Source organism: Crocuta crocuta, unplaced genomic scaffold (assembly GCF_008692635.1).
Source record: "Crocuta crocuta isolate KB4526 unplaced genomic scaffold, BGI_CrCroc_1.0 scaffold67, whole genome shotgun sequence".
Lineage (NCBI taxonomy): Eukaryota > Metazoa > Chordata > Mammalia > Carnivora > Hyaenidae > Crocuta > Crocuta crocuta.
The window spans coordinates 2,574,406-2,599,847 of record NW_027531896.1 but is presented as its reverse complement, the minus strand read 5'-3'; the positions used below and the strand labels follow the sequence as shown (position 1 = coordinate 2,599,847).

Genomic DNA, 25,442 nt, shown 5'->3' with positions numbered 1-25,442 from the left:
CGGGGTCATCAAAAGGAAGGGTCTATATAATCTAAAGGAAATAACGGACCATGCAGCCAAGCAAGTTGCACAAAGCGTACAAATACTGAGTCTCTCTCACACCACTCCTAACACCAATAGAAGATATATCCCCCATATATTCAGATCAAGAAATTCACATAGCCCAGGAACGAAGATATTTTAAAAAAATGCACAGGACTTGATTGTTAACAATGAGGGATAAAGAATAGATGAAGCAACTGTGTCAGTCTTAATGTTTGGAACCTAACTGGTCACAATTTTTGTTTTTTTGTGTTTGAAGTAATTTTATACTAAATTTGAAAATCAGAGGTCGGCCTGAGCAGGAATACTAGGTTCTTACAAGAAGTCCGCGTCTTTTCTCCGTCTACATACTTGGATAATGCGGGCAGACCCAGATGGTATGGAGCCACAAGTGGGGCTGGTGAAAAACCGTAGCATAGGTCTACCGTTTACCAAACGTTAGACTCAGAAGAATACATAAATGCCTGTGAAATCCAAGGCAACTGACGTGCTTAAATAAATCCAATAAACTTCAAAGTTTTACTGAAGGTGGGTATGAACAACTTTATACTCTGTCTTATTCACCTATTAGTTCTAAATCTCCTCCAGACATCAGCCCTTGGATCTTCACTTAGACCCTTTTCGTGCTCATCTGTACCTCGAACTTCTTGTTGTGAAGGTTCCGCAGTTCCTGTTCACTGCACCCCGGGGACCACTGCCTCCTCGGTCCACACACTGCGAGCCAGTTGCCACACACCAGCGGCCAGCCCAAGCCCCGCCCCCGGGTCCTAACGCGAGGACCCCAGCGGGGCTGTCCGTGGCTGCGCCGGACTCATTCTATCCTGTTGTCGGTGTAGACGATTTCCCCACCCCGGTGTGAGCTGCGGTGCGGTCCTCTGGCCTCGGGAATTCAGCCGCAGGCCGTGGCCAGCCGTTTGGCGAGAAACAGTCGCGTCAGGCGGTGGGGAAAACAGCCTGCACAGGGGCTCGCTCAGGGCTCCACCATGGCGGCGGCAGTACGCGCTGCAGGCTGCCTCTCTGCGCTGTGTGGCGTGCCGGCGGGTGAGAGCCGGGACGCCGGAGAGGGGCTCTGAGAGGGGGGCTGGTGCGGGGGCTCGCCTGCGGCCCGCAGGTGCACGACAGAAAGAAGCCGTGTAGATACGGCCCCTGAATCCATCGTGCCGGGTTCCGATCCTGCCCTGAGCCGCTGTGTGACCTTGCACGCTTCCGCGCGCCTTCTCTGGGTCGCAGGGCTTCTGTCTGTAAAGTGAGGGTAGCCTGGACGCTGTCCAAGGCTCCTTCCAGGTCACCAGACTCCTCGTGCGTCCTTGGCGAAGAGGCGCGGGGAGCTGGGGAGCAAGCATCGCCTTCCCGGCGGGCATGACCCACAGGTTCATTTGGTGAAGTCGATGTGGGGTTCGAAGCAGATGGAGGCAGCCCTCCAGATTGGGTCGGATAGGATTAGTGTCAGTCATTTTAGATTCCGGGCTGATCAGTGTCATTATTGAAAAGAAGGATGTTTTGAATGTCCGTAGTTTTGCTGTTAATTGTCCTCTCCCACCCTTGTTGATTTCCAACCTGAGGAGGGGCGGTCTGCTGAATCCTTTCGCATAAGGTGGACCACTGGTGCTTCATGATCGACTTGGCCTTTTTTCCCCATCCTTCTATTTTATTGTAAATCCACAACCCAGCGTTCGTAATTCCAAAATCTAAAGACCTCTGAAAACCGAAAACCTGAAATGATTTGGCAGAAAATCTGACCTGAACATTCTTTACCTTTGTTCATGTTGTGACCACCTCTTTTTTCAAGGCTTCATTCAAATAGCACCTTTAGCGTTTGTAGGTTTCCTTCATGAGTTCTTACCGTGTTCCAGGGACTATCTTAAACTATTATGCTTTTCCTCACTTCATCTATACATTGCCTTTGTGAGGTAGATGCTTTTATTATTCCCATTTTACAAAGAATTAAGACATAAAGGTTGAGAAACGTGTTCAAGGTTACCAGGTTTTGGCACCCACACCATCTGGCTCCAGAGCCTGTTGTTTTGTTTTGTTTTGTTTTTCTGGTGCATCATAAACTTTTCTTTTGGTAGCAGCTTTATAGAGATGTAATTTACACACCATACAATTCATCCTCTTAAGGTGTACAATCCCATGGTTTTTAGTATATCCACAAATCTATATATAACCATCACCATAATAAATTTTTAGAAACTTTTCAGCACCCCAAAAANATCACTCCTTATCTCCTCTCCCCCCCCCAGCTCTAGGCAACCACTAATCTTTCTATATAGTTCTCATGTTCTGGATAGTTCATATAGATGGAATCATATACTATGTGGTTTTTTGTGATTGGCTTGTTTCACGTAGCATAGGTTTTCAAGATTCATGTTACAGCATGTAGCAGTACTTTATTCCTTTTTATGGCTGAATTTCTGTTGCATATATATACTACATTTTGTTTATCCGTTTATCAGCTGGTGAATATTTGTGTTGTTTCCACCTTTTGGCTCTTATGCCTGATGTTGCTATAAATATTTGTGTGCAATATTTTCATTTCTGTTGTGTATAGACTTGCAAGTGGAATTGCTGGATCAAATGGTAACTCCATGTTTAACTTTGAGGAATGGCTAGACTGTTTTCTAATGGAGCTGCACAATTTTACATTCCCGCCAGCAGTGCACGAGGGTCCTTTCTTCTCTACAGTCTTGTCAACATTTGTTATTATTTGTCCTTTTGATAATAGTTACTCTAGTGGGTGTAAAGTGGTATCAGTTTGTGGTTTTGATTTGCATTTCCCTGATGGCTTATAAACATCTTTTTTGTGTGTGTGTTTATTTGGCCATTTACAAATGTTCTTTGGAGAAATGTCTATTCAGATCTTTACCCATTTCTAAATTGGGTTGTCTTTTTTACTAATGAATTCTAAGAGTTCTTTGTCTACTCTGGATACAAGTTCCTTGTCAGATATATGATTTGCAAAAATTTTCTCCCCATTTGTGTGTTGTCCTTTAACTCTCTGAATATAGTGTCCCTTGAAACACATGCTTAAATTTTGGTGAAGTCTGATTTATCTATTTACTTTTTGTTGCTTATGCTTTTAGTGTATCTAAGAAACCGTTGCCAAGTTCAAAGTTGTGATGATTTACCCTTTTGGTTTTTTTCTAAGAGCTTTATAGTTTTTCTCTTACTTTTAGGTCTTTGATCCATTTTGAGCCGACTTTTATATATGGTATGAAGTAACACTCTGACTTCATTCTTTTGCATGAGGATATTCATTTGTCCTAGCACTATTTCTTGAAAAGATTATTCTTTCCTTACTGATTTGTCTTGGTACCCTTTTCAAAACTCAGTTACAAGTAAATGCTGTCAGAACCTATTTGGAAGCACTGTACTACATGAAGTGGCACATAATATGGTCACAGCCTGATGCTGCGGGGGTTTCACAGTTTCGAGAGAGGGGAGCAGAGTGCTGGGGGTCCACTGTGGGAACAAGGAGTGGTGTTTCAGGAGAACGTGTCAGAAATAGGGGGTTGAAGAGCACAGTGTGTTCAAGAATGACTACTATTTGGGGGTGTCTGGGTGACTCGGTTGACTGTTCAACTCTTGATTTCAGNGCAAGTCTGGTGTTGTCAGAGAGGGTGGAGGGGAGAGATTGGTGGCAGGCGAGGCTGATATGGAAGGCTGGGGCCTCGTTGCCTTCATGTAGGCTATGTTGAGGAGTTTTGAATTTGTTGTACAGGCAGTAGGGAGCTAAAGTATGATAAATCAGAGCTGGGAGGTGACCAGACTTGTTATTTTAGAAAGGCCTGCCTGGCAGCAGATGGGGAATTAGAGGGGTAGTAGCAGGACCTACTATGGAATTGTTGTTACCTTGTGGCTGAGGGATGGCAGCTGAATGAAGAGGGGGCAGTGAGACCGTGGGGGAGGGTGCAGCTGATAGATTTTTGCATAGAATTAATAGGGCTTGGTAACTGGTTAAATGTGAGCATGAAGAGAAGGTGATGTTACCTACTTCACATGGTCATGTGGGACCTGGAAATCACTCATTTACTTTTCTCTTGGTTCTTTTATTCTATAGATGTTCATATTCTTTGGGTGTTAAAAATGTTCCCTTTTAGTGCAGAAAGTATCTTAAAATAATTTTTTTTTTTTTTTCAAATTTACAGGTCACATATGGTCCAGGCAGCTTTACCTAAACACCCTTCCAACTGCTTCCATTTTGGCATTGAAGACGGTTCTCAGCAATGGTGAGATTCATTTATCCAACTACCGTCTCTTACAAGATCTAATGCTAGAGAGAACTTTACGTAAATATAAATAAACAGAGCACATCCTTTATAAGGGAAATACATAAGGTCTAGAGTGTTTTTCAAATTTTTTATGATTACAGTTGTTATAGTTCAAGGCTTTAGAAAATAACAGCTACAAGCTTTTGAGTAATTCCTATGTGTCAGGCTTGTAACGTGTTATTTTGGTTAATCCTCACCAGTTTTTATGAGGGGGTTGTCCTTTCCATTTTGCGGATGATGGAGTGAGTCTGTGAGAGGCTAAGGGACTTGCTCAAGATTGCATAGGCAGGACTGGGTCCTAAGCTGTCTGGGTACTATGATGCTTCTTAGTAATGCAGGCCTTTGCAGAGGCCTTTGCTCCTACACTGACATAGCACAGGGCTCTCTCTTTAGTCACCCTCCAGAAGGAAAGGAAACCTTGCTCAGTCCATGTTGTACTTACAGTCAGTGAAACCCTGCCTTTTCCTATGGTTAGGGCAGACTTGAAATCTCATCATGTCCTTGACCTTTTGGAACTCTGTGCTGAGCTTTACTTTTAGTCTTCCTCCCTTTCATATTGTTAACCCCACTTTTCAAGATGCCTTCACATCTTGCTTGAGGGGTTCAGAAGAGTGTGATGACCTGAGCCCTTCCCTTTATTTGTTTACTGACTAGTTGGGTGACTCATTCATTGGTAAACTACTGACTGTGCCCTCTCTTGTAAGCCAGGTAGTGTCGCCAACCTGAGCTGATGTGGGGCCTGCGGAAAGCTTCTGTGAGGAAGGCCAGAGACTGGGCTGCCTTCTCAGAGACTTGAAAATAGCTGCTGTCACTCTTTGGCTTTCTGTTCAAGCCTGTTGCCCTTGAATAAACTTTATTCTCTTGAGGGCTGTTTTAATCCGCCTCCTCACTTTTCTCATAGTGACTAAATAAATTCTCCATTGAAATGCAAAGTTGGAGTGTGTACACTTTTTGTAATCAATATTCCCATTTCCTTGAGTCCACTAGTTCCTCTCACCCCTGCCATTTCCCTCACTGGACACCACCATCCGCGGGATTGGTCAAATGGCTGCCTCTAGGACATGGCTGTTTATAAAAACTTTATGTGATACGTGCATATAGTTAGAAAAATTGCAGGAAATGCAAAAAAGCAAATCTCTCAGACGAACTCCAGGTGCATCAGTTTTCTTCCTCAGAGGCAACCGCTGTTCCCAGTTTCCTTTATGCTTCTGAAATTAATCTATAAAGTATATTCATATCCCTTCCTGGTTTTTGCAACACGAAGGGCAGGATGCTGTACTGTTCTGCACCTTGCTCTTCTCACCAGATCATTTATAGGACTTTCCGCACGGGTTCATTGCCCTGCTCATACACCAGAGGTCGCAATTTGCCAAGAGTAGACTGTTGATCGTGGGCTCCTAAGGGCAATGAAACAATCCTGAGAAGGACAGATCTGCTTTTTTCTTTAGATGGCTACATCCATTGTGTGGATGGACTGTAACTTCTGTAACTAGGATGGCATTTAGGTTAGTAGAATAAAGTTTTGATTTATGTTTTAAAGAAAGACTGTCCTCAAAATATGATTCTTAAAAGTTTGGGATTTTAGTGACTTATTTTCATTAGTAATGGTTAATTCTTTGGTGCTGGCAGTATTTTTCCACAGGCATTAAACATTTAACTCAGAGTTTTATTCCATATACCTACAGGCCCTGTGTTATCTCCAGGAACCAGAGGCAGCCATCATTTCACCAGCCTGACCCGTGTACTACAGACACAATGCTGTATTTCCTCTCCCAGTAACTTGATGGGTCAACAGTATAGATCCTACAGTTTCTTCACTAAATGTATGTAGACTTCCCATTTCATAAAACAGGAAAATAAAAGTTGCTTTTGTGTCTTAATTTTTCTTCTTTTTCTTCTTCCTTTAGTGAATGAACACTTTAAAGATTAGTATATGATGTGTTATTAAAATAAAAATATTCCTTAGTTAGATAATAGGATTATCTCACGTATTACCAGCTGTATTTGTACTGTTCTTTGAGACGTACTCGTTTACTCTCCCCTTGGTTGGGTACTTGAGACCTAAGGAGTATTGAATTCTGGCCCAGATCCCTGCTGATGTAGATTCACATCAAGAATATAATCAAAATCTGTTTTTAGTTGCACTTCAGTTGAGGAGAGAGTAAAAATCAGGAAAAGTTAATTTTAAGTAGACATTGTTTTGCTAACACTGCTCCTAGTTGCATAGAATTTGAAATAGTCCAATCTGAACTGAAATTATCTTTATTAGTAATAATGGAGATTGATTTCAGAAGTCACATTGGACAACTTAAAAGAAATTAGAATTGGGGCGCTTGGCTGACTTATTCAGGAGAGCATGTAACTCTCAGTCTTGGGGTTGTGAGTTCATGCTACATGTTGGGTGTAGAGATTACTTTAAAAAAGTTTCTGTTTAAAAAAAAGAAATTAGGATTATAAAGCCAATTCATTTTAGATTATTTGGTAAATACAGAAAATCAAAAAGAAGAAAATCTCCTATAATTCCACTACCCTGAAATACTGGTTGGCTACTTTTTTCAGGCAGCAGAGTATTAGACGGTTTTCCATGTCAGTACATAGACTTCTTCAGTGCAGTGTTATGACTGTAGAGTATTTAGTTGTCACTTGTATTGAAGATCACTTCAATTTGGAAGTCTCATAGTAGGTAGGTCATTTGTGTAGCAGTGCAGAAACGGGGACCAGGCCGTAGGGGGATTGCAAGTAACACAGGCTCAGTTGTATCTATGGATTTTGGTGCAAAGAGAAAAGAGGAAAAGATCAAAACTCAAAATTCGAAGTACGGTTTCTACGGCATATATATCGCTTTTGCACCATCATAAAGTTGAAAAATTATAAGTCAAACCATCATGACCCAGGGACTGTCCGTAGTCTTTTCCTCGAAGTCCTTTTCTCTAACTCTTCTTGTTCTAGAGGTGCCCCTCGCCCATTGACACCCCTGTCCCTGCACTGTTGTTTGACACCTGCCTCTGACTCTCCATTAGCCTATGCTCTTCCCCAGTTACAGGACTCTGAACCCTTATGAGTTTATTGCTCCCAAGTCATACTAAGATTAACTTTAAGAGGATGAATTCAGTTGAAACTACCATGTCTAGTTCAAAAGCTAGTTAGCTTTTGCTGTTTCAGTAGGAAATAGTCTTTGATTTTGTAACTCTTAAAAAAAAAAAAAACACACCAAAAATAACAAAAACTAAAATTTATCAAAACTCAATAAGATTTTCAAAGAGTATTTAACATTGTACTTGTAAATCTGCCATGGAGGGGATCTACCATAAGAATCCCTTTGATCCAGATTAGCAGACAAGCAAGTTTACTTAGCATAATTAAGACCAAAATACTCCACGTACCAAATTGGATGTAATAGTGGATTTTACATATGTGTGTGTGTGTGTGTAAAACAGAAAATTTATTTTACCTATGGTAGTTAACATGTAAATATGTTAATCTACCTAAGCCCTTCCAGAAATGACAGAAAGAGTTGAAATAACAGTAAATCTATTCTAAATAACATTTCAGGTTAATTAGAATCTTAGACCAGTATGTTCTGAAGTTAAAATAGTAAAATCTCTGTCATACAACTTAATTCAGCTTGGGGCCATTAAAAAAATTATATTTGTGAGTAATAGTAAGAATATGAGATAAGGCTCACAATGTAATATGTAAAAAAAAACAGGATGAAAGATTGTACATACAGTATAATTTCAGTTTTGTGTAAAACAAATGAAGCATATGTATATATATATGTGTGTATATATATATATGCATGAAGAAAAAAACAGATGTTCTGATTTAACAGTGGGATTATGATTAATTTTCGTATCCTCATCATACTGTTTATATTTTCCATTCATTTTTTATTTCATTTTATTATTTTTTAATGTTTGTTTATTTATATTTAAAATGTTTTATTTGTTTCTGAGAGAGAGAGACAGCGTTAACAGGGGAGGGTCAGAGAGAGAGGGAGACACAGAATCCGAAACAGGCTCCAGGCTCTGAGCTGACTGTCAGCACAGAGTCCAATGTGGGGCTGGGACCCATGAGCTGTGATATCATGACCTGAGCCAAAGACACTTAACCGACTGAACCACCCAGGCACCCCAGTGTTTATTTATTTTTGAGAGAGAAAGGGACCGAGTGTGAGCAGGAGAGGGGCAGAGAGAGAGAGAGAAAGCTGTCAGCACACAGCCTGAGGTGGGGCTCGAATGCATGGACCATGAGAAAGGACATGAACCGAAGTCGGATGCTTAACCAACTGAACCACCCAGGGACCCCTATATTTTCCAAATAAAAAAAAAAATAACTGTTCCTGTTATAATCTGAAAAAAGACTAAAACCATTTTTAATAGCATAAAGGCATTCAAATTCAAAAGTTGATATATGACTTACTGTCTTTTCCAGATGTAGTTTGAAATTTTATTTTCTTCTTAGAATATGTAAAAAAAATGAACTAAACTCTTTAGTCTTTTACATCTTTGTCTCAATATTAAGTTTTTAAAAATCAGACCCTTTTTAGTATTAATGAGTGATTTGCTTCTTCTAAGTGAAGAAAAACTCTAATTGATTGACTTCTTAATATGCCTGCATTCAAAGTGCTTTCATTGTAGACTTGTGAGTTTTTGAGGGCATCTATAGGTAGCCTCCTTTTTAAGCAGTTAGGAAACAAAATCAAATGGTTAGTGGGAATTTAGTTTGGGTTTGGTAATTTTATTTCAAACTTGTGATTCTTTTAAGTGAATTGGTGTCAAAGTTTGAGCTCAATTTAAAGCCTTTGCTCAGATCAGGGATATGCAAAGCAGCATGTGATGTGAAATCTGTTACTTTTCTGAGCTTCAGTTATGAAGATCAGCTGTAATAGTATGTATGTGTTTAGATAAATGAGATACTGAACAGCTACAAAGCATTTAAAAATATAAATCCAAAACATGTTTCTCTTTCCATGTTTTCTACCCAGAAGATCAAGGGAAGACCTTTCAGGAAGCAAGCAGTTAGAACTTTTAAGCCCTAAGGGTGAGAGAATGAAGATGCTCATTTGTTTTCCAGAACATGTTTAGTATTTCAGGCACGTAGATACAGGTATCTTAGAGTTTTGATTAATACAACATTTGTGTGGCTGTGATTCTTTATTAAAGAAATTGGTAATGGGACAGAATCTATGACTAAAATCACTTGGTGATACTGTGAAAGGCTGGAAGTCTTTGGGAAGATAGAACTTAAGTTAGCTGCATCAATAGAATACAGTAGTGACAAAAGTCTGAATGTTCTGCAAGTACAAAGGGGAAAATACTGATTGAAATGTATGGTAGAAAAAGATTTGGGGATTCTAGAAATTCACAAATGGAAATAAATCAGTGTAGGGGTCTATACATAAAGTGAAAGGCAAGCAGGATTTAAGAATACACACATTGCAATCAAGTATTAACCATCAGAGCCCTACATCCTCATTCCTTCCTGTGTATTGATTAGATTTTAATTAGAGTTGAAGGTGAATGTGGGCATCTTATTTTGAAGGATTCACAGAGGTATTTAGGGCATTCATAGAAGAATAGAACACACAGTCCACAGTATTAAGATTTATGGGTTCAGATTGCAATGTTGGTTATTGTTTGGATTAAGATACCTGTATGTAAGAAGGCTCCGTGTAATCTCAGTGGTTATAGTGGTGGCAAGGGGGCAGGGAAGAGACCTGAAACATAGTTGCTAAGATGCCAGGGAAATGGACTACTGGGCACATGGGATTTAAATGTTGGCCGTCTTTTGCGGAGGGAGGCCAGTGCTTTGAAAATAGTAGAATCATCTCCTGGGTTGTCCAGATGTAACCATGTGTTTGATATGTACAAAGAATGATTTAATTTTACTTTCATCACCACAGAGATACAAGTGAGCTGGTCTCTTCAAGCCTTTTCTATTCAGCAGGGGACCATAGATCATTGCTTGATAATTAAAAAACCAGAAAACCTGTGTCGTTACAGTGACAGCAGATGAGCTATGGAAAGGCGCTCTAGCAGAGACTGGCGCAGGAGCCAGAAAAGGAAGAGGCAAAAGAACTAAGAAAAAGAGAAGAAAGGATTTGAACAGGGGTCAGATCATTGGTGAAGGTAAGCTTATTTATAAAAAGTCTAATTTGCTTTTTAAGGTTTCCCTCCCAGTTCCATAGAGATTTTTGTGCATTTCTCATGAAGGTCATTAGGTCTGCAGTTTAGAGTTAAACCAAATGGCTCACTTAATGCCCCGTGATTCTGGGGGAAGGAAATCCCATAGAAAGGAATTCATTTGGTTATTTATTCAACAAGCCTAAGGACCCTTGTGCCACAGCTTCTGTGACCGTCAGTGCCCTCACAGATCTAAGGATTCAGTGAAAGTTGGCAAACCTCTGTAGGGGGCCAGATAGTCAATATTTTCAGCTTTGTGAGCCACATGGACTCTGTTACAACTCTTCAGCTCTGCTAAGGGGCGCAACAGCAGTCCTGGACAAAACAATGTAACCAGGAGAGCTGTGTTCCAGTAAAACTTTACAAAAACAAGTGGTGGGCACGATTGGGCCCCTGGGTCTGGGTCTGCCAACCCCTAGAACACATGATTGTTTATACTTGTGTTTTTTGAAGAGTAAAACTTGTATCGTGTCCTTTGATTGACAGTTTGTGCTGTGATTGTTGACAAATTATCCTTGGTATTAATAGCCTTCAGACATAAAGAAACCACCTTTCACTGTACTTACATGTCTACTTGAATCCTTTTCTCTGATGACTCACCTTGTATCTTATTTAATTTTTTAACTTTTTTAAAAGGTTATATGTGTACTTTCTCAGTAAAAAATTTAATGATTGTAGAGAAGCCTAAAGTCCCCTTGATGCCCTATCTCCCCCGACCCCATCCCAGTTGCTGCCCCTAAGGAAGGCATTGATCTCATTTTGGTGTGTTTTCGTCTGACCTTTTTAAAGTTTTATTTGAAAAAAATTTAAGAAAATTTTTTTAGCGTTTATTTTTGAGAGAGAGATAGAGTGTGAGCTGGGGAAGGGGCAGAGAGAGGGAGACACAGAATCTGAAGTAGGCTCCAGGCTCTGAGCTGTCAACAGAGTCTGACGCGGAGCTCGAACTCACAAGCTGTGAGATCATAAACTGAGTCGAAGTTGGACGCTAACCGACTGAGCCACTCAGGTGCCACCCCTAAAATTTTTTTTAATATTTATTTTTGAGGCACAGAGTACGAGAAGGGGAAGGGCAAAGAGAGAAGGAGACACAGAATCCGAAGCAGGCTCCATACTCTGAGCTGTCAGCACAGAGCCCAGTGTGGGGCTTGAATCCATGAACCATGAGATCGTGACCTGAGCCGAAGTCAGATGCTTATTAACTAACTGAGCCACCCAAGCGCCCCTTCTTCTGACCCTTTTAAATATTATTATATACATAAATACCCTAAAAAATACATATTTTCTTTTTAAAAAAGTAAATTCTATCATATGGCACATACTTTCAAAAATTTCTTTTTTTCACTCAATACTAAGTTTTAGAAATTGTTCCACATTAAAATCTGTATAGCAATCTCATTCTTTAAATTTAGTGTAGAATATTTTATGGGTTGAAGGTGCCATAGTCATTTAACCAGTCCTGTATCGCTGTACATTTAGATTGTTTCCACTCTTTGCCTTTACAAGTAACACTTCCATGGGCTTCCTTGTCCAAGCACACATGCCTCGTAATGGTGTGGGAGTGTTTCTGTAGGTAACATGAAGTGGGATTACTAGTTCTTACGGAAGGTACACTTAAAGTTTTAATTGATAGTGCCAAGTGGCCTGCCAAGTGGTTGTTAGTTTAAGCTCCCTCCAGCAGTATCGTTATCTGTATACCCATTGCCTGCCATTTTACCACTTTAGAAATGAAATTGATTTAAAACAATTTTTTTTAACATTTTTAATTTTATTTTTGAGAGAGACAGAGACAGAATGTGAGCTGGGGAAGAGCAGAGAAACAGGGAGACACAGAATCTGAAGCAGGTTCCAGGTTCTGAGCTTTCAACACAGAGCCCTACGCGGTGCTCGAACCCATGAACTGTGAGATCATGACCTGTGGTGAAGTCAGATGCTTAACTGACTGAGGCACCCCAAGAAATGAACGATTTTTAAAAATTCTGATTAATGTGGGATGTCTGGGTGTCTCAGTCGGTTGAGCGTCCGACTTTGGCTCAGGTCATGATCTCGTGGTTCATGCGTTTGAGCCCCACATCAGGCTCTGTGCTGAATGCTTGCCCAGAGCCTGGAGCCTGCAGCCTGCTTCAGATTCTGTGTCTCCTTCTCTCTCTGCTCCTTCCCTACTCATGCGCTGTCTCACTCTGTCTCTCAAAAATAAGTAAGTGTAAAAAAAAATTTCTTATTAATGTATGTTTTCAAACCTTCAGGGCGTCATGGCTTCCTATGGCCTGGTCTGAATGTCCCTCTCATGAAAGATGGAGCTGTGCAGGCCATTGCCCAAAGAAGCAAGGAAGAGCAGGAGAAGATGGAGGCTGATATGGTCCAGCAGAGGGAAGAGTGGGAACGGAAGAGGAAGATGAAGGTTAAACGGGAGCGAGGATGGAGTGGAAACACGTGGGGAGGCGTCAGTCTTGGCCCCCCGGACCCTGGTCCCAATGGAGGTAACTGAGTCCTGGTGTTGCTTACCTTTGTGACAGAGAGAGTACTTGTAGTTCTAGAATTCTTAAGAGGATTTTATTTGTCTGTTTAGATTGCCTTTTTCCAAAAAAAGGAATTTGAGCATAATTGAAATAGCTTCACATTATTATTCGGTTGTATTTTATGGAATGCTATAGGCCTATACCCAAGAAGTAGTCTGCACACAGGATGCAAAGCACTGGCTTCTAGCATCCTTATTGGGTGGCTTAGAGCCTTGAATGTGGTAGTATGAAAGCCACTTGTCGGGTGCAGTTCCCCAAACACAGGTGCTCAGGGGGTACCTATGGAGCAGCATGGCGTGGGAGTTCTGTTTTGGTAACAGAAGATAAACCAGATAGTCGTCACTCACCCTCATAAAAGCATACATGAAATAAAAATTGGTAATACTTACTAGACCAACTTAGAAAACAAAGTCCTCCGCTTACCACCCCATCCTGAATATGTAAAGAAGTAAAACTCATCTGAAAAATTCACTATTGTCAATGAGTAGAAGATGAAGAAATAGACAAGAGTTTGGTTACTTTGTTAAGTTTGGCTTAAAGAAGAGAGAAGTTGAGATGGAGAGATTCAGGTAAACATGCTTAGAATGGAGCAAAAATGCTTCAGTTGAGAGGAAGAAGGTATAGAAGGGAGAGAAAGAAACCCATAAACTAAAACCCTAATGAGGGCCGAACCCAGAGTGGATAAGTGGATTAACTCATGACTATGTATTCAGGTGGAGCCTGTGTTATTGGTAGTGAAAATGTGAGTGTGCATGGTTGTGGGTGGTAGCTATCTGGTGGCTTCAGTTAGTCTGTGAGGAAGAGGTGGGGTCATCTGCTGAAAGTAGGATGGGGGCATTGATGAGCATGGGCACCAGAATATTTTGATGAGGGAGCAAGGTATCTAGAACAGGCTTCAAAATTACCCAGTGGCAGCAAAACTAAAAGGTAGCTGACAGAATGGGAGAAGATATTTGCAAAGGACATATCAGATAAAGGGTAAGTATCCAAAATCTATAAAGAACTTATAAAACTCAACACCCCCCAAAAATGAGTAATCCAGTGGAGAAATGGGCAAAAGACGTGAATAGACACTTCTCTAAAGAAGACATCCAGATGGCTACAGACACATGAAAAAATGCTCAACATCATGCATCATCAGGGAAGTACAAATCAAAACCACAATGAGATACCACCTCACTCCTGTCAGAATGACTAACATTAACAACTTAGGCAACAATAGATGTTGGCAAGGATGCAGAGATAGAGGATCTCTTTTGCACTGCTGTTGGGAATGCAGACTAGTGCAGCTACTCTGGAAAACAGTATAGAGATTCTTCAAAAAATTAAAAATACAACTATGCTATGACCCAACAATTGCACTACTAGGGATACAGGTATGTTGTTTTGAAGGGGCACATGACCCCAATGTTTATAGCAGTGCTGTCAACAATAGCCAAAGTATGGAAAGAGCCCAAATGTCCATCAACAGATAAATGGATAAAGAAGATGTGGTATAAATATGTAATGGAGCATTACTCAGCAATCAAAAAGAATGAAGTCTTGCCATTTGCAACTATGTGGATGGAACTGGAGGGTATTATGCTAAGCGAAATTAGTAAGAGAAAGATAAATATCATATGGCTTTACTCATATGAGGAATTTAAGATACAAAACAGATGAACATAAGGGAAGCAAAATAATACAAAAACAGGGAATGAGACAAAACATAAGAGACTTTTAAATACAGAGAACAAACAGAGGGTTGCTGGAGGGGTTGTGGGAGGGGGGATGGGCTAAATGGGTAAGGGGCATTAAGGAATCTCCTGAAATCATTGTTGCACTATATGCTAACTAACTGGGATGTAAATTAACCAATTAATTAGTTAATTAATTTAAAAAATTACCCAATGGAGTAGGAAGGACAAATATATGACTTCACTCATATGAGGAATTTAAGATACTAAATTGGACAGAGCTTAGTGGAAAGAAGATTGGCTAGGAGTTGATAATTGTTGAAGCTGACTAATGGGTATGTATGATTTCATTTTTCTGTTCTCTCATTTTTTATATGATTGAAATTTTCTATAGGAAAAAGTTAATAAAAATCAAAGAACACAGAGTGTTTGGAATGGCTGCTGTGGTGAGTGGAAAGAGACCTAAACGGACATAAAAGGCCAGCAGGCAGCAGGGAGGACTTGACTGAATTGAATTTTTAGTGGCCCACTTGTGTACTATGCTTTGACTTCTGTCCAGCAGCACCCAGCAGGCCGGGTGGCCAGGCAGTTGCATTGATTCTGGCCTTGATAGTATGGTAGGGAGAGAAGGGTGAGGAAGTTGAGGATATTTGCTAGATCTGGTGGAAGTGATGGCTTGCGGTGTCTTGGCTGAGTGGCAGAGGCTGTGAAGACCAGAGGGGGTCAGAGGGAAGAGGAAGAAGTGGTCAAGAGTCTGGTGGTGCTGAGGAGCTCTAGGAACAACCTGGAGAGTTGTTGAGTGAGAGAGCTGGAGGGGTCGGAGGATGCAGTCAGGGAGATGGTGGCTGAGTTTTATGGATTTAGTGGTGGAGCAGTCTGGTGGTCATGGAGGACCAGAGCGTGGCCTTGGGAGTGGCACAAAAGATCTGAGATTCTTTCTCAGTTAAAAATCGGTGATGGTGCCTGTGTGGAAAAATGCTTTCATGCACCGATTGTATAGACCCATTTATCTACATGCCTTCTTCTTTTCTCTCTACAGAAACATACGATGATTTTGATACCAGAGTACTTGAGGTAGGCATGCTGAATCAAATACCCAGATGAGCCTTTGGAGAAGTTGGGGTGGATACAGCGGGAATAGCGCAAGAGGAGCCGTGAGGAAAAGCCTTTGGTGCATGATTTTTTTCTGAGACACGGCTGATTTGGATAAAGGAATACTGAAACTTTAATTTCACTTGATCTTGACTGTCCTGACTGCTGCCCTTTTTGGGGGCTACCAGTTGCAGTCTCAGGACAAGACAATTCCATGTATGGTCAAGAACAGAATTTGGAGATTACTATTGAAACACTCCTTTCTAAAGCTAAAGTAGCATCAGCAGTCTGTTCTGGCACTCCGTTCAGGAGGCAGAGGGGAGGGTCCATGGGGTAGGGGAAGACAGCTTGGAGTTGCTGTGAATGCCCAGCTCTTGACGGGGAAACAATCCTTTGGGCTGTTTGCGGGTCCTTGAAACTGAAGCCTGTGTCGGGGAAATTTCAGTCACTCTTTCCAGGGTGGTTGAACATCACCAAAACAGTCCACTTCCCTTTGAGCTAGTGCTGCATACTTGGCCGCGGTTAACGATCATTTGGAATAACCATTTATTGATTTTGTGATTGAATATGTATATCATTTCATCAATTTCAGTACTTTATGTTTACAAGCATCTTATGTCTTTGGGTCCTAGTTTATATCTTTCGGAAGGTAACCCCTTTGAAGAATTCCTATATGTGTGGATGACTACCTGTGAGATTATCCATGGGCGTGGACTTGAGCTCTCTTTTCCTTTAACCTTATTTTTGGGAAAGGTAACAGTTTCATAGATCCTGGCCTTTTAAATATGCCAAAACAAAACAACACAAACCAACAAAACACAGATTTTCCTGTAGTTCATTATAAGCAGGTATTTCCAAATTTTGTATTATCCGGTGAGCCTTTGAGCCCAATCCTTAGCATAGAGATCCAACCCTATGCTCATTCTCTCTGTATACTGCATTTTCATTTCTAAGATACACGTCTTCCGTATTTTAACATCTCTGATTACCAGGAATATGTCTTACAATTAGTCAGTTACAAATTCTTTCAAAGTATGGTTAGCAACTTTCTTCCTTTGTGAAGTTCACTAAATAGTGTATATTAAGTTGTATGGTTTCTAATCCCTTCAAAAGTTATCTCAGTTCAGCCTTCTAACAACCTTAGGAAATAGAAAGGGAAAGTTCCATTTTACCACTGGAGAAACTGCAGAGAGCGGTTTCCTTTGGAGAAAGTTTGCTGTTGCTGCTCATGACTTTGAGGATGCTGCAGCTACACACTATGGGGCTGTGTGTGTGTAAGGAGCTCAGTCCATTTCCCTACTTCAGAACTTTCTTCAGGTGTAATATATAGGAAACATTTTGTCTTTTAGGTAAGAAATGTTTTCAATATGACAGCAAAAGAGGGAAGAAAGAGATCAGTCCGTGTCCTGGTCGCTGTGGGGAACGGCAGAGGAGCTGCAGGTGAACGGGGTGTGATGTGTGTGGTGCTCGTGGTGGGGGCACAGGACAGGTGTGGCCTGGGTGTGGCTCTGGAGTCCGAGGGTTCTTGCTGGTGCCCAGACTCCTTGTACACATTAAGCCTTTTAAGTGGTCTGGGTCATAAACCTTGTGGTAAACCCATAAAATCCCTTGGAGGGAAAAGGAACAGAACTTCCTCTATCTGCCTTTTTCTATGAGAAAAATGGCTATTTTAAAAGATGTAAGACATTGTTGTATTATGTATAACGGGAAAATTAGGGAGGGAAAGTCACCAAATGTTCAACAATAGGGGCATAGTTACAATAAGAGTATATCCAGAGCACCTGGGTGACTCAGTTGCTTAAGCATCTTACTCTTGATTTCAATTCAGGTCATAATCTCACAGTCCTGAGATTGAGCCCCATAGGCTCTGTGCTGGCCATAGAACCTGCTTAAAATGCTCGCGCGCGCTCTCTCTCTCTCTCTCTCTCCCTCTCTCCCTCTCTCCCTCCCTCTCTCCCTCTCTCCCTCTCCTCCTCCCTCTCCCCCTTCCCCCTCCCTCTCCCTCTTTTTCTGCTATCCCTCTCTTGTGTGCATGTGTGTGTGAGCACTCTTTAAAAAAAAAAAAGTATAGCCACACACTGTAATATGCTGTAGCCATTATAATATAATCTCAATTTTTTGTTTTTTTATATAAAGTACGTTTACATGGAAAGACTAGAAGGATATACACTCAGATGGTTAATAATGTTTAATCGGTAGGTTTGCCAGTCATTTAAATTTTCTTCTTTATACTTCTCTGTAAAATCTCCCCAGTGAACATCTGATTTTCAATGTATACGTGAACATGCACAGGAAAGAAAATTGGAAAGCTGTCTACTGACACTTTCTTTTAAAAGTTTATTTATATATTTTGAGAGAGAGAGAGTACAAGAGGAAAAGGAGCAGAGAGAGGGAGAGAGAATCCCAAGCAAACTCCGTGCTGTTAGCATAGAGCCCCATGCAAGGCTTGAACTCACAAACTGTGAGATAATGATCTGAGCCGAAATCAAGAGTCAGACACTCAACCAACTGAGCCACCCAGATGCCCTGCTTTACGTTACTTTCTTACATATAATTTAAAAATAAAATAACATTCTTCAAAATAATGGTGATAGCAAATAATGACAGCATTTTCCATTAATTTGTGATAAATTTCATTTTATAGGGTTAAGCATTCACAAACTAAAGAATTGATTTTATTTCCTGGTTAATTGAAATCAATTGTATTTTTAAGTTCCAGTGAAGTCATGGTTTTTCTCTATAGGAATGTATATTTTTTCCCTAACTTTCTAGTTATTTTAATCAGTTTAAAAAATGTTCAAAACCATTTATCTCATTAGTTGAGAGCATGATTAGTTTTTGTTTAAGTATATTTAGTTTTATCTACAGATTTATAAAAGGTAGTGTTACACACCTAACCCTGGATTTCATAGATGCTTTCAAATGTAATCTTTCCAAAATGCCCCAAAACAGGCCTCATGTTTTATGTTTTGTTTTGGATAGCAGGTTTTCTGTGGGCAGAAGACAAGTGAAATGCTATCAAATATTGTAGGAACCGAAATCTAAAATGTAGTGAAAGACAGTATGTGCCAAATTTATGCCCCTTTTTAGATTTTTACTTTTTTTTTTTTAAGGTTTTGCCATTGGGAAAGCCACTGAACGAGTGGATGCTTTCAGAAAAGTATGTACATTTTTCTTTTGTGATAGTAAAAGATCGATGTGCTAGGTACCATTAGAATCACACACACACAAAATAATAAAAATAAGAACCCTCCCCTAAGGGAGGGTCAGAGCAGTACCTCTTTTCTTTTGCATCTTTTTTAGCAGACTTGTGATTGCTGACCAAAAGTGTGAGACAGCTGGGAAGGCTTGAACTCTGACAGGATGTTCAAAGATGCTAAGGAATTATTGTTAATATTTTTAGATATGATAGTGATACTGTGGTTATAAATTTTTAAAGTTGAATCCTTAGCTTTTAGAAGTGTATCATGAAGTGTTTATGTAAGTTTGAAATTTTCCGTAATATTTTCTGCAAGCTATTTTTTAACATCTCCAAGAAAATGGAAATTCCAACAGTAGTTTTAAGAAAAATGTTTTCCTTTCTTTCAGGCAAAGAACAGAGCAATACACTATTTACACTATATAGAACGATACGAAGACCATACAAGTGAGTGTCAATCATTTGCAGGATTACACTTGTTTCATTAAGTGTGACAGTATATTTCTAAGGCATCTTTGTGTTTCTCTGCTTGTTACCATGTTCTGGAACAAATAATTATATAAAATGCAGAAACATTTTCTTCCCTAAGAAGGTTAGTAACTTCTAACTCTGAAATCAGAGTGTTGTCACTTATCCTTGGCCAATGTGTGCTGGCTGCTTAGGTAGTATTTGTTGTATTGTAGTATTTACAAGGGCATTAAAGCTACATACCTAATTCTTTTTATGCTTATGTTTATATCCTCCAGTATTCCACGATATTTCTTTAAGATTTAAAAGGACGCATATCAAGATGAAGAAAAAACCCAGAGGTAACCAAAAATACTCTTGTAATTTGTTAAAGCAGAGTAATTATCACAATTCCAGCCTGTCCTGTATTTTTGATCATTTGTATTGAACTCATTTTGAAAATACCGAAATAAAAAGGCCTAAGTTAGATTTAAGAAGACCAAGGCTCTCAGGGAAATAAAATGTAATCTGCGTACTTGGGCTCCCTTGAACACAGGCATGTACCAGGGGTAATTCTAGGTGGGAAGAGCATACTCTGAATAGGAAATCGTAATGGAAGCAGAGGTGCACCTTCTTTCTATTGCAAGCAGGGAGGCAGAGTTCAGGGTCACAGACCTGTGGCCGTCATGCCCATGGGACTCTGGGTATAGAATTCTTGAGCACTTTGATTTGTGTTTAGCTGTGGTTCCATAGTAAAAATAATACTCTAGGTATATCTTTATTTATTTTTTATTCAAAAAAATTTTTTGAGAGAGAGAGTGAGCAGGGGAGGAGCAGAGAGAGCGGGAGACACAGAATCTGAAGCAGGCTCCAGGCTCTGAGCTGTCAGCATAGATCCCGACTCGGGGCTTGAACTCCGAAACTGTGAAATCATGACCTGAGCCAAAGTTGAACGCTTATCCAACTGAGCCACCCAGGCACCTCTATCTTTATTTATTTTTTTTTACAGTTTATGTATCTATTTTGAGAGAGTCTGAGAGAGAGAGAACAGGTGGGGGAGGAGCAGAGAGAGGGAGAGACAGAATCCCAAACAGGCTCTGTGCCATCAGCCCAGACCTCGAGTCGGGGCTGGAACTCAGAAACTGTGAGATCATGACCTCAGCTGAGATCAAGAGGCAGACACTTAACTGAGTGAACCACCCAGGTGGCCCCTCTAGGTGTATCTTTAAAAGTTTGGATCAGAAAAAGACAAAACACCTAAATTTTTCATGCCGAAGCTGAGATATGGAAATAAATAAGGAGGAAAAAGCATCGATTCAGTACTAAACGTGTAACAAGAGGACTTGCCTATTTTTAAAGGAACTTGCCTTCTACTTTAAAATCACAATTATTCAGGGGCGCCTGGGTGGCTTAGTCGGTTAAGCGTCCGACTTTCGCTTAGGTCATGATCTCGCGGTTCGTGGGTTCGAGCCCCGCGTCGGGCTCTGTGCTGACTGCCAGCTCGGAGCCTGGAGCCTGTTTCAGTCTGTGACTCCCTCTCTCTCTGACCCTCCCCTGCTCACGCTGTCTCTCTCTCTCTCCTAGAAATAAATAAAACATTAAAAAAAAAAAAATTTTTTTTTTAAAAAATAAAAAAATAAATAAAAAAAATAAAATCACAATTATTCAGAGCACCTGGGTAGCTCAGTCGGTTAAGCGTCCGACTTCAGCTCAGTCATGATCTCGCGTTTTGTGGGTTCAAGCCCATGTCAGGCTCTGTGCTGACAGCTCAGAGCCTGGAGCCTGTTTCAGATTCTGTGTCTCCCTTTCTCTCTGACCCTCCCCTGCTCATGCTGTGTCTCTTTCTCTCTCAGAAATAAATAAAACATAAAAAAAATTTTTTTTAAATCACAGTTATTCAGGGGCGCCTGGGTGGCTCAGTCAGTTAAGTGTCTGACTTCATCTCAGGTCATGATCTCACGATTGGTGGGTTCAAGCCCCACATCGGGCTCTGTGCTGACAGCATGGAGCCTGTAGCCTCCTTCAGATTCTGTGTCTTCCTCTCTCTGCCCCTCCCCTTCTCCCACTCTGTATCTCTCTCAAAAATAAACATTAAAAAAAATGAAAAAATAAAATAAAATTACAATCATTCATATGCCTAATAAAACCCTTTTATTATTAGAAAAAGTATTAAATTGAGCACTTAGACGTCAAGGTGATACTTACACTATTCCTACGACAGCTGCTATCCTGAGTGGCTACTGAGCACTTGAAATGTGGCTACTGAGATCTGCTGTCAAATATCAAGTACACACCAGACTTCAGAGGCTTAGTATGAAAAAGAATGTATCTCAAGATTATTACTATATTGATTACATGTTGAAGTGATAGTGTTTTGGATATATTAGGTTAATAAAATAGATTACTAAAATTATTTTACCTCTCATGAAATTTATCAATGATGAGAAAAATTGAAATTCCATATATGGCTTGCATATATGGCTTATGTCATATTTCTGTGAAACAGTGTTGGTTTAGATACATTTATATCTGAATGATTTTTGAAAGATTGCCCACGTGTTTAAGAAATTTATATGTATGTAGTTTTTAGTCTTTGTAACATCTCATTTAAATCAGTGTCATTATGGAAATTAAAGAAGTTGTCCAGGGAAGTGATGAAGCCAGAATGTGAACCAAGGCCTCGTAAGCCCAGAGCCCAGAGCCCAGAGCTGTGTGAAGGCCAGCAGGGTGACTGACTGCATTTTTCCTTTTCTAGGCTACGGCCTCCGCTGCCACCGGGCCATCATCACCATCTGCCGGCTCATCGGCATCAAAGACATGTATGCCAAGGTCTCTGGGTCCGTCAACATGCTCAACCTCACACGAGGTCTCTTCCGTGGGCTCTCCTGCCAGGTAACCCTTCCCTAGGTTCTGACCCAGAAGTTCTAGTCTGTATTTCAGTTGTGTGCCATTAGACCATGATGGCCGGGGCCACCAAGGGGATTTGGGCATTCTTTGTTGCCTGTGGCTGCATCAGTTTAGAGTTAATCCAACTGGAAAGAGTTAGTTCTTAAAAATTACCCTTAAAAAATACTTCAGGGTTATTTTGAAGTTTCAAAATAAAGTATTTTTCAAAGCCAATACTTAAAACCTGTGTAGAATTTATACTCATTCTGCAGCTCTAACAATATAGAAATGTAAAGTAAAAAGAGACAGGGCTCTTTCCTAATTCAGTTCTTTCAGTTGGGACTAGACTGAGGCCTCCAGGGTCCCCCCTCCACTCAAGAGTGCTGGCGTCAGTAGACGCACAGGCGGTTTTCACGTTATCTGCACAGGTCATTTCGACAAGATACCTGCGTTAGCAGGAACCATGAATGTTAATATGCCAGGTTATTTCTGTGCAGAGATGAGAGCCCTGGGCTTGGCCTGGGTGAGGCTTACAATCATCCTGCTCCACAGTGAAGAGGCCCCTCCTAGGCTGCCCTCCTACCTGCTCTGAGAGATGGGCTGTTTCCTTGAAAGGGTGGACCTTCACAGAGGGTGAGGGTCGTTAGCTAAGGGTAGACCTTGGTAGAGCTGAATGAGCAGAAAAGACAGCCAGGTTCAAGAGACTCCGCTTGTTGACCTATTAAGGACTTTGACAGGCTTCCTGACACTTAGAAAGTGTAATGGGCAGGGGTGCCTGGGTGGCTCATTAAATGTCTGATGTCGGCTCACGTCACGATCTCATGGCTTGTGAGTTTGAGCCCCGCGTCGCGCTCTATGCTGAAAGCTCAGAGCCTGAAGCCTGCTTCAGATTCTCCGTCTCCCTCTCTCTCTGCCCCTCCCCTGCTCACTTTCTGTCTGTCTCTCTCTCTCTCTCACAAATAAACATTTAAAAAAATTAAAAAATAAAAAGTGCTTCTAAATTAAAACTGTTAGAGGTTTAATTTTTTGATGTAGCTATGGTATTGGTTTTAGATAGGTCATATTTATGATCAAGTAGACTTGTCCTTTTATGTAATATTTTTGTTTTGTGTTAGTACTTTGAATTTCCTGATACAGTTACCATGTATCGTCTCTTCTAAGATGCCATCAACTGTAAAATGTCACATTATTTAATGTGCTATTCAAAACGAAAAAGAATGTCACCCATTTAAGCAACATACCATTGATTATAAGACTCACCAATTTAAATTATTTTGTGTTTATGAAACAGCTTTTCTTTTTTCTAATTTCAAACTTCTGTAGAATTAAAGAGAATAGTACAAGGTGGCCATAAAATCTGGAAACAGGAAATTGGCATATCAGGTATTTCATTGTACCACCAATAAACCATCTACTAACCATATTTGCCTTTTTCCAGACTTCTGTGGCTGCTGTCCATGATGAGTCCCCACGGCCCTCTTACCTGGTGTCAGCAGTGAACAGCTCATGGCCAATCTTTGTGTCTCAGTACCTCCCCCATGCAGCCCAGCCATTTTGAACCCAAGCCTCATACATCACTTTATGTCATTTGTAAATATTTCAGTATGTATTTCTAAAAGATAAGGATTAAAAAGTACACCTTGGTACTATTATACCTAAAAGGTAACGGTACCAGAGTATAATCAGTTACCTAGGTAGTGTTCATAGAAATGTAGCTGCTTGTTAGATTAAAAAGAAGTTTTTTATAGGATTTATTTTGCAGAAAAGGTTTGTACATTGTCAGTTCTTGCCATGTCTTTTAAATCACTTCTAATCTGTAGGTTTCCCTCTTCTTTTTTCCCTTGAGTATTTTTTTTTTTCTCTTAAGAAACTGGGTTGTTGTCCTGTGGCTTCCCAGTCCGGTGCTGTGGTCCTCAGTGCGGGTCTTACCCTGCACAGGATGTAAAACAGCAGCTAGAGCTAGGGGCTTGATGAGATTCAAGTTCAGTTTGGGGCACAACATGGCACATAGTTGGGAGGGGTTGGAAGGCAAGAGACCAGAGACCATTCCATTTGGGAGCAGGGTGATGATGCCGCCCACCCCAAGTCACTGTGGTTTAGCCACAAAATACATTACCCAGAATCCGCTTTGAATGTTAAGTCCCCCAAGTGATACGTGTAAGTTCTCATCCTTTATGCTACAGATGTGTCTCATAGAGCTGACCTGGCATTCTCCATTTGGTCTTGCCCAGGAAACCCACCAACAGCTGGCTAATAAGAAGAGTCTCCATGTCGTAGAATTCCGGGAGGAATGTGGCCCTCTACCCATCGTGGTGGCCTCCCCCCAGGGGGCCTTGAGAAAGGATCCAGAGCCGGAAGATGACGTTCCAGACATCAGACTGGACTGGGAAGAAGTGAAGGCCGCACAGGGAATGAAGCGCTCCGTGTGGTCAAATTTAAAGAGAGGTGCTACATGAGCTTCCCTCTGCCTTGTACAGTTGCGTGTCTGGTCCTGCCTGGCACCTAGAAGAGACACTGCCCTTCACATTTTGCAATGTCACTTCCTTTTTAAAGGAAAGGGCAACCTTCTATTTACAAATAATAAAAAGCTATAACTTTAATTTATTGAGCATGTATATACCAGTCACTGTGAGAGGAACCACACATACATATTTTAGTTCAAGACTACTTTAAATATTCATTTAAACTAGCAAAAGCAGGGGCGCCTCGGTGGCTCAGTTGGTTAAGCGTTCGACTTCGGCTCAGGTCATGATCTCACGGTTGTGAGTTCCAGCCCCTCATGGGGCTCTGTGCTGACAGCTCAGAGCCTGGAATCTGCTTCAGATTCTATGTCTTCCTCTCTCTCTGCTCCTCTCTGCTCGCGCACGCTCTCTCTCTCAAAAATAATAAACATTAAAAATAAAATAAACTAGCAAAAGCAAATGGATTAGGAAGACAGGGCTTATAGCCTGATCTAATCAAAATAATATGCCAAATAATAATTGCTATAATAATTAAAGCTAATATATATCAACTTTGATGTATCCAAAATGAATGTTATTAACTTCATTTTACAGAGCAGGTAAGTACTTGACTAGAGTCACACAGCTAGAAAATAGAGGAAAATGGACAAACCCTGTTCTTTTTGA

At 40.7% G+C, this 25,442-nt stretch overlaps 1 protein-coding gene across 1 annotated transcript; it reads left to right on the top strand.

Annotated features, from left to right (window-relative positions):
* The first annotated feature begins 991 nt into the window (after nt 1-991).
* Nucleotides 992-24,914, top strand: MRPS5 (mitochondrial ribosomal protein S5). Its single transcript, XM_077773480.1, has 12 exons — nt 992-1,083; nt 4,191-4,271; nt 5,999-6,136; nt 10,319-10,444; nt 12,742-12,975; nt 15,730-15,764; nt 17,132-17,222; nt 18,896-18,942; nt 19,371-19,428; nt 19,728-19,790; nt 22,184-22,320; nt 24,546-24,914. Exons 1-12 carry the CDS (start codon nt 1,026-1,028, stop codon nt 24,768-24,770), a joined length of 1,293 nt encoding a protein of 430 aa, XP_077629606.1. The 5' UTR covers nt 992-1,025; the 3' UTR covers nt 24,771-24,914.
* The last annotated feature ends 528 nt before the right edge of the window (nt 24,915-25,442 follow it).

Excerpts from the sequence above, each read along its gene's own strand:
- MRPS5 (XM_077773480.1), top strand. The coding sequence starts at position 1,026 with ATGGCGGCGGCAGTACGCGCTGCAGGCTGCCTCTCTGCGCTGTGTGGC. Across the intron at positions 1,084-4,190 it reads GCTGTGTGGCGTGCCGGCGG|GTCACATATGGTCCAGGCAG; the intron begins GTGAGAGCCGGG and ends TCAAATTTACAG. Across the intron at positions 6,137-10,318 it reads CTACAGTTTCTTCACTAAAT|TGACAGCAGATGAGCTATGG; the intron begins GTATGTAGACTT and ends GTGTCGTTACAG.